The following is a 15,580-nucleotide window of genomic DNA, read 5'->3' as shown; positions in this document are numbered from 1 at the left end:
TCACATAACAAGAATTTAATGAAGCTGTATTGTCACTAACTTGAGCAGTGTCATTTTACACAACGTTAACAAAATTCCCAAGTGATCTGGTCAAAAATCAGAGATGGTGGACATATGAATAAAAGGAGCTATGCATTTACTGAACAGTCAAAGACTCAAAAGGAGGGGGGGGAGACACAGTTAGGTCTTTAGGATCTAGCATACTTAATAACGTCTAGTTTAGTTCTAAATAAGCACCAAAAAAAAGACCAAGTCACTTCAGACATCAGAAACAATTCAAGGTCTAGTTTAATGATGGAGTATGACACAGACTTCCGCTTCAGGTATCAATGAAACCAAATTGTTATTTTTTAAAGATCAGGGTATCTTGGACATTACTACTTTATTATTAGACATTATTATTTCATAAATTTACTTAGCTTTAGAGTCTACTAACTGCACATCTAGATGCACATTCCGAACATGTACAACCTTCCCAGCAATTCTTCAGAATGAAGCTATAGAAATCACAGGATAGTTACAAGAAAATGGTAGCTACCTGAGCAATTCCTTAAATCCTCTCTAAGACAAGGCCTATATACCTTGCCTATCACAGATCTCTGGAATGTAATTTCCCACTTTCAAATCTAAAATGATGAACACACTCTGTTAAGTTAAAAACATTCAACTATGAAAAAAAAATTGTCATACATGAAAAAAAACATGCAACTATGAAAAACTTCTGAAACCATATATAAGAAATTCATGACAAGATCTCTAGGGACAGAGAAGCTGGGAGAATGGGGTTAAGAGGGAGACACATATTTTCACTCTATACCGCTTGCACTGTTTGGATTTACCATCTGTAGGTGTCACCTATAAAGTTTACTTACTATTATTCATTTGTAAATTTCAGTGTACAATTCAGCATTTATTACTATATTCAAAGAACTGTGTAACCATCACTATCTAATTCCAGAATATTTTCATCCCCCTTTTAGAGAAACGCTGTATCCAATGGCAGTCACATCCCTCACTGGTCTTATCAACCACAAATTTACTTTGTCTTAATAAATTTGCCACTTCTGGGTATTTCATATAAACAGAATCATTTAATATGTGGTCTTCTGTGCCCAACTTCTTCAACTTAGCATAATGTTTTCCAAGTCCCTCCATGTTGCAGCATATAACAGCATTTCCTTCCTTTCTATGGCTGCATAATATCCCATTGTACAGATACACCACCTTTTCTGTATGCATCATCAATTAACAGACGTTTGGTCTGTTTCCACTTTTTGGCTATTATGAGTTATGTTGCTATAAACATTCATGTCTAAGTTTTTATGGACATATGTTTCAATTCTCTCAAGTATATACCTAGGAAGAGGACTGCTGGGCTGTATGGTTAAATCTATATTTAACTTTTTAAGGATCTGCCAAATTAACCAAATGCAGGCTTGAAACACACAGGATAGAGGAAAGAGAGAAAAAGGCTTATGGGCAACTACATTTACTTGGGAGAGATCTCCAGTAATATTCATTTGTAAATTCAACTCACAAGCATTTAAAACCACTGAAAGACATAGTTATATCTTAGAAAAACTTGAGATACATGTGATTCTTCATTTAATTCCAAGAACAACTAAGTATTTGTACTACAGCACCATCTCAACACCAAAAAGCATGTCAACTCAAAAAACGGAAAATAATTAATTATTCACATTCCAAAACTACCTGTAAATTTTTTACATAGGATTAGCCAAGGATCTCCCAATAATATGAACAGGTTAATACCACAAGCCAGAAAATGTTATGGAAAAGGCTTAGTGTAACAAATTGATGCTCTTAATATACCTAAAGTGAAGGATATATATACCTATGTTTCTCATATTTTCCACAGCACTGGGCACTCACTATATTCTTGTTGACTTGTGGATGAGTAACTATCACTCTACGCTTTCTCTATGAGAACCAGAGATTTAGATTTTTAATCAAATAGTATTTTTAAAAACTGAACTACAGAGAAGCAATGGGAAAGACTAAAAAGCAGACAGAATAGTTTTACTCACTCATAATCTTGTGTACAAAACGACAATAATGTCTACCTCAAAGGCTACCTCAAGAAATACAACTATGATCATTCCTTATACAGGTACCAAATTTCCCTAGTATGCTAAAGATTTTGCTTAATTAAAACATGTATGAGGGGCGCCTGGGTGGCTCAGTGTGTTAAAGCCTCTGCTTTCAGCTTGGGTCGTGATCCTGGGGTCCTGGGATCGACCCCCACTTTGGGCTCCCTGCTTGGCAGGGAGCCTGCTTCCCTTCCTCTCTCTCTGCCTGCCTCTCTGCCTACTTGTGATCTCTGTCAAATAAATAAATAAATAAATAAATAATCTTTTAAAAAAAATAAAACGTATGAAATAACATACTAACCGTCTTACTGTTAATATAAGGTTTACAATAATGAAATGTGATTTACAAAATTCATGGGATCTTCTATTTTTAAACTAGAAACTGCAAAACAAATGAGGTAAAATTCTGGTCAAAAATTTAGATTTTTCGGCGTGCCTGGGTGGCTCAGTGGGTTAAGCCTCTGCCTTCAGCTCAGTTCATGATCTCAGGGTCCTGGAATCGAACCCCACATCAGGCTCTCTGCTCGGCAGGGAGCCTGCTTCCCCTCTCTCTCTGCCTACTTGTGATCTCTCTGTCAAGTAAATAAATAAGAATCTTTTAAAAAGAAAAAAATTTAGATTTTTCCTTAATCCTATCCTGTAATAGCCTACAAAATAAAGTAATCCATTTCTGGTTTTCAAACTGTTAACCTGGGATAAACAAATTTGTCACACAGCAGTACCCATCTGCCTTCTTTAGTATCTTCTGTCCAGGGCTCTCTTGGTCTACCTCCAATCATTTAAAGGAAGTACTTCTGCTGTTCCTTCCCCCAGCAATAAATAAAGACTAGAAGCACACACTTGCTATAAGGTAGAAGCTACCTAAAATGTCCATAAATGCATGAATGGAAAAACAAAATGTGGTATATATATACACAATAGAGTATCTTTCAGTCTTAAAAAAGGAAGGAAATCTTGTCACATGCTACAATATGGATGAACCCTGAAGACAGGAAGTAAGCCAGTCACAAAAAGACAAATACCATATGATTCCATTTGTAGGAAGTATCTAAGGTAGTCAAGTTCATAGAAACAGAAAGCAAAATGGAGGACACCAGGGGCAGGGGAAGAATGGGGAACTGTGAAACAGGTCTAGTTTCAGTTTTGCAATGTGAAAAAGATCTAGAGATAAGTTTCACAACAACATGAATACAGTTAACACTACCAAAGTGTATGCTTAAAAATGGTTAATATGGTACACTGTGGGGTTTTTTGTTATGTGTTTTTTAACAATAAAAAATGCATTAAGAGAATTTATTTTATAAGCTAAAAAATATTTTGCTTGAAGAACTGGTTCTGTTGCTAGAAAAAAATTAATTCTCCTTTTATGTCAAGGGAGAAGAAGACTAGGAGCAATCCCTTCTCAACTACCAATTCCCATAATAACCATTTTTGCATGCTGCATCCCTAGATAAAGAATTTGACAAGAATTATTTATTGCCTGCAGCAGATTTCTCTCTTGAAATAGAGCCTTCCCAATCTACTAGCCAATAAGAATGTATTAAAGATTCCTCTTGGGGTCCCTGGGTGGCTCAGTGAGTTAACTTCCCTTCCTTTCTCTTTGCCTGACTCTCTGCCTACTTGTGATCTTTCTGTCAAATAAATAAATATTAAAAAAAAAAAAAAAGATTCCTCTTATGCTATCTTAGAAACACATCTATTCCATACCCATAGGTCTCTTACCTTGTGGTAAACTAGAAAAAGAAAGAGACAGGCAACACCAAAAAGGTTCTATTTCCACTCTGAGACAAAGGACACCTGATACTCTACAATGTCAAGTTCTAAAAGTTAAAATTTTTCCAGATCTTTAGAGAATTTAAAAAATTTTCTCACCAATCATTTTTATCTACTTTGGTGTCTCTCTTAATATGGGCTACTAAAGAAATTTAGATTCCTTCTGAATAAAGTATAAAACAAGCCAAGTTGTTCAAAACCCAATATATCCCTCTAATAGTTTTACCCATGGCTAAGAGAGACAGAAGTTTTTAACTAAAAATTTTAAAAAATGGGAATACACTAAAACTGTCAAGTCCTCTATCTTAAAGATCCTACCTCTAATATCATAGCAGAAACAGTGAGTACTAAAAGGATTCCTAAGAAAAAGATTACCCTCCTAACAGTCTAAAAGCTATTATTTCCATATAAAATAATCTCAACTCTTCCATATTTCAGTAGGCATATAACCATAGGCAAAACTTTAGGTTAAAGCAGAGGTTCTTAAATAGGGTCACTGGTCCATGAACTCCCTTGAACTGGACAGAAGAGATCACTGAAAGATTTCAGAAGAGAAAATCTCAGTTGATACTGGAACATTCAGAGAGGGAATCAACCAAAAGAAACTAAAAATTACAAAAGTACCACCTCTGTACAGTGAGTTATAGAAAACCATTTCATCATGATTTCCCAAGGATTCCACATATGAAGTAGGCGAAGACCTGGGTGACACTTTAATCAACTAAAATTAACTAAACACATGTTATGAAAAGTAAGTTTTTAACAAACTCAGCATTTAAATTTTTTTTTTTTTTAGATTTTTTATTTATTTGACAGAGAGAAACCACAAGTAAGCAGAGAGGCAGGCAGAGAGAGGGGAGGAAGCAGGCTCCCCGCCGAGCAGAAAGCCCGATGCGGGGCTCGAACCCAGGACCTGGGATCATGACCTGAGCCAAAGGCAGTGGCCCAACCCACTGAGCCACCCAGGCGCCCCACAAACTCAGCATTTAAACACGGATTGGGAAATTGGTGCAGCCAGTTTTAAAAGGTGTATGTACTTGGACAAACGTTCTCTGAAGGACAGAATAACAGCCACAAAAATACTGAAAATACTAAACAATAAATAAGATTGGGAAATTCAGCAACTGCTTTAAAACAAATTACGCTGTACTTAAAAAGTAAAATTTAGGAGTACCTGGCTAGCTCAGCAGGAAGAGCATGCAACTCTTGATCTCAGGGCTGTGAGTTTGGGCCCCCCATTGGGTGTAGAGATTACTAAAATATAATTTAAAAAAAAAAAAAAGTAAAACTTAAAGAAAACACTGTTCTCTCTCCCCTTCCTCCCTATAGTAATGAAGAGTTGGGAAGTACAAAGTTACCATGCCAATTTTATGCCTTTCTTCCAAGAAAAAACAACACATCAAACTGCTACATACTGGCCTCAAAATTAAACACAATGCCAAGGTCACCAACTCATTTCTAATAACCAGGCACCAACCCAGAAATGGCACCACACCAGGCTCTGAGAAACTCTGTAATCCTACATTAAGTATTAATGTTAACTGGACCTGAGCAGACAGTGGGAAAAGCCCTAAAAAACTTTAAGCTAAAGTATTTTGGCAAGTATGTACTGGTATGTAATCCCTGCAAGGGAGGTAAATTTAAAAATAGATATTTTAAAGTCCTAAAGGTATCCTTCCTTCACCAAGATCACCAGATGAAAGAGCTTAAGGCAGATCTAATTTGGTATCTAAAGAACAGCGAGAGAGTAGGCTGAAACAATATCAAGTCACAGGAAAGCTTTTATAGGAAAGCTTTAGACATTCATGCACAAAAGCAGCATACTGCTCTGATCACTTATCTTATAGTCTGTGAGACTCTTTTAAAGCATTAATACAGTGAAGCCTATTAGCAAACTAAACCAACTGCTGTCAAGTATTTCTGGATGTCAGGATTTCTTTACACTTAAAATCTGAGGACCCCTAAGGCCTTTCAAATTTTCAAGTATTTATCGATTTTAAAATATTAGTGAAAAACCCTACGCATTAACAAAAAAAAAAGATGAAAAATAATTTTACTTTCCCACAAAAAATTAGCAAAAAGAATGGCACTGTTTTACCCTGCTGCAAATCTCTTTAATGTGTGGCTTAACAGAAGACACCTAGATTCTCTTAACTGCTTCTGCATTCAATACACTGTGTTGTGTTGGTTAGATATATGAAGAAAACACCCTCATTCAGGTATGTGGTTGAAAAGGCAGGAGTATTTTAATAGGCCTTTCAGGTTATGGATATCCCTTTGACACTACACCAAAACTGGACAAGTGATAGTTTTTTGAAGGTCTGTGGAATCTGAAACCATTTATCAGTCGTGTGTTACATTAAAATCCAATGCTGTATGATGCATCTTTTACTTACACATTTTTTAAACATCACAGGCACTGGATAGTTTTAAAACACTGATTCAGTCATCCAAATATTCAGAGGTTCCAAATGTTGACACATTTCATCACATTAAATCAAAAAATTGCAATCATTAATATTACAGGTCGCATCTGAAACATCTTTACGTATTGGTAAGTTATCCAACTCAGGATGGCATATACATGTACTCTAAAATTCTCACTTTTGCTTGAAAGCTTAAATTTTATCGTGGGCATCAAGTATTGTCCACTGAGGCAACAAATTCACTGTTTACTTGAGAAAACGTCTGCCAAATAGCCAAGTCTAAATAACCATCGTTTATTTGTCATTAGTTCTTTCTAACAAAACAATGTTCCATGAAAGGAGGAGCTAGTTAAATAAGCTCAAAACCCAAGGAAGTGCACCAGTGCTTTTCCTCCAGACAACATGAATTCTGGTCTGTGGCATTAGTGCTGTGCTGTATCTCTCATTTTGCCACACAGAATGTTTAACAGACATGTACTCAAGAATCAAGATTTAATAAAGTTCGTTTTTACTGCTTCATCCAAAACATTGCTATGTAAAACTGGCATTTTCAAGCCGCTGGTACATGGTGAAGATTATTACCATGACTGCTGGGGCCAGCTGCTGCCAAGAATTGATTCACCAAGACGCCAGCAGCTTTACCCATACTGCTTTTGTACCATTGCTGCACATGCCAACACTGTCAAAAAGGCAAATATATTATAATGCAAATAGTTTTGACTTCATGGACCTTTTGAAAGAGTTGAGGGGTCACCAGACCACACTCTAAAGTAGCTGTTCTGATAATGGTTATGGACCCTCTCTAACCAGAAAAGTGTGCATGTGTACAAATATACACACTACTTTTTTCCAAAGATTTTGAGAGTGTGTGCACGCATGTGAGCACACTGGGGCAGAAGGAGAGGGATGGAGAAGCAGACTCCTCACTGGGCAAGCAGCCTGATGCAGGACTCGATTCCAGGACTCTGGGATCATGACCTGGGCTAATGGCAGACACCCAACTGACTGAGCCACCCAGGAGCCCTAAAATCATTAAAATTTTATGTGATATCCCAAAAACTGTTTTTCACAATTTTATTTAGGTCTTTATTTGGGGAATATTTAGACTCTACAACTGAATTTTTTTTCCCTGAAGAACCAGTCTGTAGGTCTAAATGCTACCAAAAATAAACAGAAAGTAAACTGTTGAAAGATGCAATGCACGTGGACATGGATATGCACTAGATATGCAATGCATATCCAAATTCCATAAAAATAAGGCTTCATGTAATAAAATCATATCCTAAAATAATTTACTATAAAAAAATCGAGACTGTCAAATATGGAGATAAGGGAAGATATACTTGTTTTAAAATATTATAAATCTAAAATTATTAAGTCAACAATATTAAATAATGAAAATGTACAAAAAATAATGTCCACATGTATTTGAATTTTTAGTATTTAATATTTCCACAAGTAAAATTTAAGCAAGTAATAGATTACCAGGTATTGCTACTGCAAAAAAAAATTAGGAAAACTTCCTTCCTGCTGCACTTTAAAATGATGAACTTGGTTTTCTAGTGTTGAATCCAGATTTTAAAAACAAAATCAGTAATGTTTCTACTACTAAATACAAAGGACTGAGAAGGGACCAAGTGATATATAAATGGGTTGCACTGGCCATGGGTTGATGATGTTGGGTGATGGGGGTTCAATACGCTATTCCATACACTTTCCATAATATTCAAAATCTCCCATAACAAAGTGTTTAAAAAAAAAAACACAAATACAAAAAAATAAAAATAAAAGCACAAATACAAAAAGAGCCAGACCAATTAAAAACTGGCCAATTACTACCTTCAGGACAAATGAAGGGATGCACAAGAAATACTGCAGTCTTGGTTCAGCAGTGAACATCCACATGGTCATCAAAATGTAAGCACTGACTTCTAATTTAATCATATACATGGTATGGTTAAATTAGGGTATGGGGATGATAAACTGGGGTATGGGGTGATGGGGTGATAATATTAACAGCTTCATCTTCATCTACTAGAGGAAAGTCAATTGGAAATGTCTAAAATGCATGAGAAATAGAAGTTATCACTTTATTCACAAAATATTAAGCAACAGGGAATAGTGGAAGAGTTGAATATAATCGCCTTTAGAAGGACAAGGGAGGATTAGGGCGTGGATGAAGGTAGGGACTGCCAGTTTTCACTCTAAACCCTTTCTAGCACAGTACTCATTTAAAAACATACAGACAGACACACACACACACTTTTTTTGGGTGAAATCTAACAAATACAGAAAATCAAAAATCAAAAGAGAAATGTCCGGGATAATGGGTTAATCACTACAGCCACCACCCAGTCAAAACACTATCTCCATGAGGCCCCCAGATTCCTTCTCCATCACTTAAAAGTAACCACCACATACTGGCTTTTATAGCAATTATTTTGTAGCTATTCTTCAAAGTTTACCACTTTAGTATGTGTCTCTAAGGCTATGGTTTAGTTTTGAATGTTTTTTAAACTTTGTATTAGTGGACTCAAAGAATATGTATAAAACACATATATGCCATCTCTTCACTCTGGCTGAGGAGAAATTCTTAATAAATTCCCCAGTTTTCTCATTCTCCAACTCTTCCTTACTTGCCATAAATGTTACAACAATAACAGCTAAACCCTTACAACACTGTATGTGCCAAGTTACTGTTTTATGCATACTAACTCATTTAATCACCAAAACAACAACATAAGGAAGATTTTATTGTGTTCTTCATTTTAGAGAGAAGAAAACAGGCACAAAGAGGTGAATTAATTTGCCCAAGATTACCCAGGTAGCAGAGGACTGTATTATGTAGAGGATGTAATTATGTAGCCTAGCACCAGTGTCTGTGCTACCTACTATCTCATGAGATCAAGCTGTCAATAAAGGAAATTTTTCAAGTATGGAATATGGTAAAATGTTATTACCACTACCACGGATGATTAAAAGGAAAACTGCAGGATTAGAGATTGAGTGATAGAGACTTTAGTACCTCACCCTTCTCCCAAACAAAGAGCTATACCAAAGATAAACCACTTAAAAGTGCCTGAGGAGGGGCGCCTCTGTGGCTCAGTCCTTAAGTATCTGCCTTCGGCTCAGGTCATGAACCCAGGGTCTTGGGATCAAGCCCCACATTGGGCTCCCTGTTCTAATGGAAGCCTGCTTCTCCCTCTCCCACTTCCCCTGCTTGTGTCCCCTCTCTCACTGTGTCTCTGTCAAATACATAAAATCTTTTATTTAAAAAAAAAAAAAAAAGTGCCTGAAGAGACCTGTGCATAGAATAAGTATCCCAATAAGAGTACCCCCATCAACCAAAGACCAATCAGTTATCTGGTCAAACAAAAAAATTCTTAGTTCTGCAAGGCACTTAATGAAAAATTCTGAGCCTTCATTAAGTCCAATAAAGACTTCTTTGTAAATTAAGGCCCCCAAAGAGCCCAGTATCTCATACAACTTAACTTACCGTAGTAATAATGTTGGGCTCTTTCTTCTCTAAAACATCTTTGAGTGTTAACAAGATTAGCATATAAGGAACAACAGAAATCTAATCCAGTCCTGTCATCTTAAGGCTAAGCTTACTGGAACCCAAAGAATCACTTATTTCAAGTGACATATACTTGTTTATCCCTCAGGATAAAAACCTCAAGGTCTCCTAACTTCTATTACACAGCTGTAGAACATCAATCCAAGTAAATACATCCATGACATCCAGAGTATATCACAATCATCTTTTCAACGGATCTCTCTCCCTTTCAAAACCTCTTAACAGTAATCACATTCCTTCATTCAACAAGTACTCAACATTTACTGGTGTGCCAGGCACTGTTCTAAGCACCGTAATTTGTATAGGATACTCTGCATAGAGCAGATGCATTAGTCCTACACAGTGTAACAGCAGAGATTTAGGGTAAATTATAAATAAGAAGGGCTATAAAGAAAGATTTTTTAAATATTTCCAAGAAAGGAAGATAAGGAAAAGAGTTACAGACATGACCTGAAGAATTCTAATAAGTGATAAATTGTGGGATGACTGTAAGGCATTCTGAGGTGGGAACAGCAAAAAAACAAAGACCCAAGAGTAAGACTGTACAAGACTTGTTTGAAGAACAGCAACCATTTAGCTGGATCATAAACCGTATTAGCAGATGAACTTAGAGAAACAGGGGACATACTGTTGAAAGATCTCATATTCTAGGCAGAAATATCTGAATGTAATTCATAATCCTAGGGAAGCAGTGACCACTAAAGATCGCTGAGGAACATAAAATTGGGACAGCATTTAAGATCAGCTTAGAAGCAAAACAGAGAACAAGAAGCATGGAACCATTTAGGAAGTTACTGCAATGTGGATGAAAGATACCGAGATCCTGAACTAAGGGAAGTTGGGTATGGAAAGAAGACTAAAGCATCACAAAAGTAACAATGGTATGCCATGACAGCTAGCTGAGTGTAGGAGGGGAAAGACAACCCAGAGCCTTTGATGGGAAAGAACTTGCAATACATCATTAACAGAAAACAGGCAAGCTAAACTGAAGATCTAGCTAGATGTAACCTGTTTAGAGATTACAGTCTAAACCAAGGGGGAAAACATTAATCTTATTTGAGAAAAGCTAATCTTCCCTTAGGAACATAAACATAATAGACCATGACATGGAAACTACAGTATGCAAAAAAAAAAACAAAAACAAAAAAAAATTAAACGAGTATAATGTTAAAATTAGGGGCTTTTTTAAACTTACTACACTAGCATAAACTTAGGTACTTAAGTCATGTTTTTATTAAAATACACATACCAAGCCTCAGCATGCTAAGATGCTAGGAATGCACTGTATGTTAAAGTATTATTTAACAACCTAAAAAAAAAAAAATCATTTAATGAATCAGTAGCAAGGGGCACCTGGGTGGCTCAGTGGGTTAGGCTGCTGCCTTCAGCTCAGGTCATGATCTCAGGGTCCTGGCATCTCAGAGTCCCACACTGGGCTTTCTGCTCAGCGGTGGGGGGGCTGCCTACCTCCCTCGCACTCTCTCTCTCTCTCTCTCTCTGCCTGCCTCTCTGCCTACTTGTGATCTCTCTCTGTCAAATAAGTAAGTAAAATCTTAAAAAAAAAAGATGAATCAGTAGCAAAATGTAGCTACTAAGTATTAGCAGAATAGAACTACAACTGATCCCATCATACATCACAAACCATCATTTAATTCAGTTAGGTAAGTTTAGAACCATCAATTTCCTCTAATTAAAACCCATGTGGTCTCTTTGCCTACTGTTTAAAAAAAACTATGAGCTCCTTCAGGGCAGGGTTTATGTCCCAGATACCTTGCAGCCCCAATGCTCAACATTTGGGAACCCCCTCAACAGATCTTTGCTATAAAAAATAAATGGAAATCAACCCAGGAATAGTTTCCAAGTATACAGCACTCTCATAAGTTGAGTATTATACAACAGCACAAATGATCCAGTATTCAGTGGCTACTATTCAACAGGTAATGGAATTACAAAATGAGTAACACATGGGTCCTCCCTTGAACTTAGAGGATTTCTCTCAACAAGTCAACCACCACAAGCTTCACCAGAAAACCTTGATTTGTGCTATTTATGCGATCATCAGTGAGTCTCTTAACTAAGTAAGATTTCTCGTTTCTCATCTGAAAAACAGATGAGGATTCAACAGAAATGTGACAGTGCTCCATAAAGTATCACAGGTACAATGTATGCCAGCTGGCTCCCAAAGAACCCCAAACTGATCAAACTGATAAGGACACTGACACAGGCAAATCCAAGCATTTGACTGGCTCAACACAAGTCTATCATCCTACCACCACTTGAAGAAATCCTCAAAACTAACAGTACTGCCAACAGTAGGTTAGAAATAGGATCTTAACGAGGACAATACAATCTAGAAGATGATTTATAAACTTAAGGGAAACTTTTAAATACAATCTAGAAGATGATTTATAAACTTAAGGGAAACTTTTTAAAATTAAAAGTACATTTTAATTCATTTGAGTTTTGTTGGAAAATTCTTACTATAATTCAAGACAGAATACCATTAAAATTCAAACTTTAAACAATATTTCTGAACAATGAAATGATACAACTACTTTATGGGAAATAATGCCTCCAGCACCTAAAACCATCTCAAATGAGTACAAAACTGACATTTCCAAACTTGAAGTTTTTGAAATACACTAATAAATTTGGGAGAAGAATTAAGACTTAAGTAGTTTAACTGACCAAACCTACCTTCTAACCGCAAAAGAATAGGCTCTCCAGAACCATGGTTGTTTCCTTACCCACCTAAATTAATCCTTACCAGACAATAAAATGTATCATTTGAGCCATCATTTCTTTACAGAATGTCAATTAACACCACACACTGAAAGCAGGCACGTTAAACACTAAAAATCTTACCTCAAAAATGAAAGACAGTCATTCAAAAATGTCTGAGGTAAATGTTGATGCCTTTTTTAACATAATTATCTAAAAATGACGTCTGAACATGAAAATGCATCACCATTTATTTGTACATGAAATTTACAGTCAGAAAATCTTTACAATATGAAACTTAGATTCTTCTTGTGACAGTTTTATATACATCATCATCTAGTACCTTCACTTAATAGATAAAAAGTAATGATATAAGGTATTAATAATAAAAGACTAAAGACCATTTTCCAGAAAAGTGACTTTTAAAACTGTTCCTCCATTGCTCAGACAATAAATTCAGTCTGTTCTTAAACTGTAACAGATCGAGCTGCAAGGAAATCATCCAGTAATAAAGATTCTGACTCCATATTCAAATTTTCATTATTAAGTGCTTTCTTACCTTCTGCTACATCATCATCTACTGCTCCTTTCACCTGAGAAAAACACCACTGAATATCGTTCCCTCCTCCAGCTCCTGGAAAAAGAAAACATAGCAATTAAAACTGAGTTCTGTTCATGTTTACTCTCGTAAACACAGAGATGGTATCCATGGTTGGCATGATACTAATAGCCTGGTACTGCCCACACATACAACCACCAGCCCAGAGCACTAACTTGGAAGAAGGTTAGTCTCCAATAACTGATAGTGCATTTAAAAAGAGTGAGAGATTCCAGGTATGAAATATCTGAAGGCCACGTACTATCATTAACACTGCACATGGGTTTAAAACTTCCATTTTCCCTTCCCCTCAAATACAGTAAAAGCCTCACATTCACGCAAGACCTACCAGAAAAAAGTAAATACCAAAAGTCAGACAGTTTTCCTTTAAGTTTACAAAAGCCTGCAGAAGGGTTAATAAGGTTAAACTACCATAAAACATGGAACGAAGAGAAAACTTCAGGAACATTACAGCCTGGGTGAGGAATAATGATTCATATGAACCCAATCACCAAAGCGCACACACAGCAAACACAACACTCACCACCCATTTCTTTGCATTTCATTACCAGCAAATCACTGGCTCCAGACGGGAAAGAAATCGAAATAAATGCTGGTGAGGAGACTGTCAGAGGAAGCTTGTTTTGCCTCCTTTCACCTTATCCCTCAGAATCCAGAGGACCTTGCAAAGAATTTCCCTAGTTTGTCATCATCTTGTGCAAAACAGTTTTTATTTAGCTTAATTATTCAACAAGGCCAAAGAGCAACTTGTTTACAGCAAAACAGAGGTCAATCCAACATGTTAACTTTTTTAAAGGTTTATTTAAAGGTTATCTAAATACTATAAAAAGCATGGAAAATTGGTTTCGTTCCTGAATGTCTCTATTTCACTTCCAAGCACTGTGGAGAAAATGTCCCGGATCTATGGAGGAAGAAACTGAATCAACACCTAAAATTGGTTCTTAGAAGAAGGAAGACATTCAGCAACATCAAAATGTATAAAAATCACTCTCAAAGCAATTACCTTTCTTTTCCTTCACCTTCATTCCTTGCTAAATATTCCAAACTGGATTTCTCTATGCAACCTCCCCCACCCCAAGCTTTTACCTAAATCTCTCTCCCCTTGGCTATTTATATCACTGAACTCCACAACTATTTTAACTAACTCTACGAAACCCTTTTGGGAAAAGGACATCTGCACAAAAACTAACATACAAAATGCAAAGTTTAAATTACATTTTTCATGCAATTTGGTGTATTAAAGACCTTGCACTCTTAGACACGAAGGGTAAGAAACCAAAGGGAACTAGTTCAAGATAAAAAAATTTAGGCTTATGGTCTCAAAAACATACGTACCCACAGTGGGGGGGAAAAACAGACATAGGTCCCCATTGTATTTCAACTTGCAAAGTACTCTTCCTTCTCAGTACAAAATACATTAATATGAACACCCAAGAAGGCTTGCAGCAAGGGAAAAAACAGGAATTGTATCAAGGAAAAACCCTAAAAAAAGCCCCATGGAGCTGGGGGGAAACCCGGGAGAGCGGGGGTTATAACCGGCTCTTCCAAGCAGTAAGGACAGATCTGCACTCGCCCCCACCCCGCCCCACCCACGCCTTACCCCCCGGCTCGCCAGCACACACCCCACCCCCACCCATGCCAAGGTTCCAGCCCTCATTTTAAAAGCCATTTCTGTATCACAACGACCCCTTGCCTCAGCAGAACCCTCCCCACCCCCACCCCACCCCACTTGACCAATTCCCTGAAATCCAAGGGGCGCCCCGTGGCTCTACGAGAGGCACAGGCGGTCGCTAGGGGGTGATGGAGGGAGAAGGAAGGAAGCGGTGCCTTGTCAGTGGACGAGGGTGATTTCTCCTTTACCTGCCATGTTGCGCTGCAAATGGTGACCCTGCTGGGTTCCTCGGGGTCTCTGCTTCCTGAACTCACCCCCCTCACCTGGGGATGGGGGGGTAGAGAGGGCGGATGGCGGCGGATGGCACCTGTGGGGGGAAAGGGCGGGGGTCAGGGGAGAAGGAAGGAGGGGCGAGCAGATCAGCCAGCAGGATGGTGGATTTCACTCTGGGGCTTCCCCGCTCTCGCTTTTTCTCCAGCGGCGGCGGCGGCAGCTACGACAGCGACGGCGGCGGCAGCGGCAGGGGTAGGCGACTCCACTTTCAAAATGGCGCCGGCTGGCCTGGCCAGTGACGTCACCCGGGGGCGGAGCGGCCGGGCCGGGCCGGGCCGGAGGGGCGGGGCGGGGCGGGGCGGGGCGAGGGCCGGGGCGGGAACCAGAGGGGGAGGGGCGGGGAGCCGCCGGCCGACTCCAGGTCCCCGCCTCTTCCTCCCCCGCCCCGCGGGCTGCGTCCTCGCGGGC

General features: G+C 38.2%; 1 protein-coding gene across 2 annotated transcripts in view; it reads right to left on the bottom strand.

The window, feature by feature from the left end:
• Positions 1-15,374, bottom strand: part of PPP2R2A (protein phosphatase 2 regulatory subunit Balpha) — a 92,819-nt gene extending 77,445 nt beyond the window's left edge. The window contains exons 1-2 of one of the 2 annotated variants that reach the window (XM_047717388.1): positions 15,088-15,374; positions 13,168-13,242 (exon numbers count right to left, since the gene is read on the bottom strand). Coding sequence is in view for 1 of the 2 variants with exons in the window: in XM_047717387.1 (XP_047573343.1) it covers positions 13,168-13,242; positions 15,088-15,094 (82 nt within the window). In the remaining variant the exon portion in view is untranslated. The remainder of the gene's footprint in view (positions 1-13,167; positions 13,243-15,087) is intronic. The other variant, XM_047717387.1, reaches the window with a different exon arrangement.
• Positions 15,375-15,580: the final 206 nt, after the last annotated feature.

The sequence above is a fragment of the Lutra lutra genome, chromosome 2, assembly GCF_902655055.1.
Source record: "Lutra lutra chromosome 2, mLutLut1.2, whole genome shotgun sequence".
NCBI classification, from domain to species: domain Eukaryota; kingdom Metazoa; phylum Chordata; class Mammalia; order Carnivora; family Mustelidae; genus Lutra; species Lutra lutra.
The sequence above is the reverse complement of the archived record's forward strand: the minus strand, read 5'-3'. Positions and strand labels throughout refer to the sequence as shown.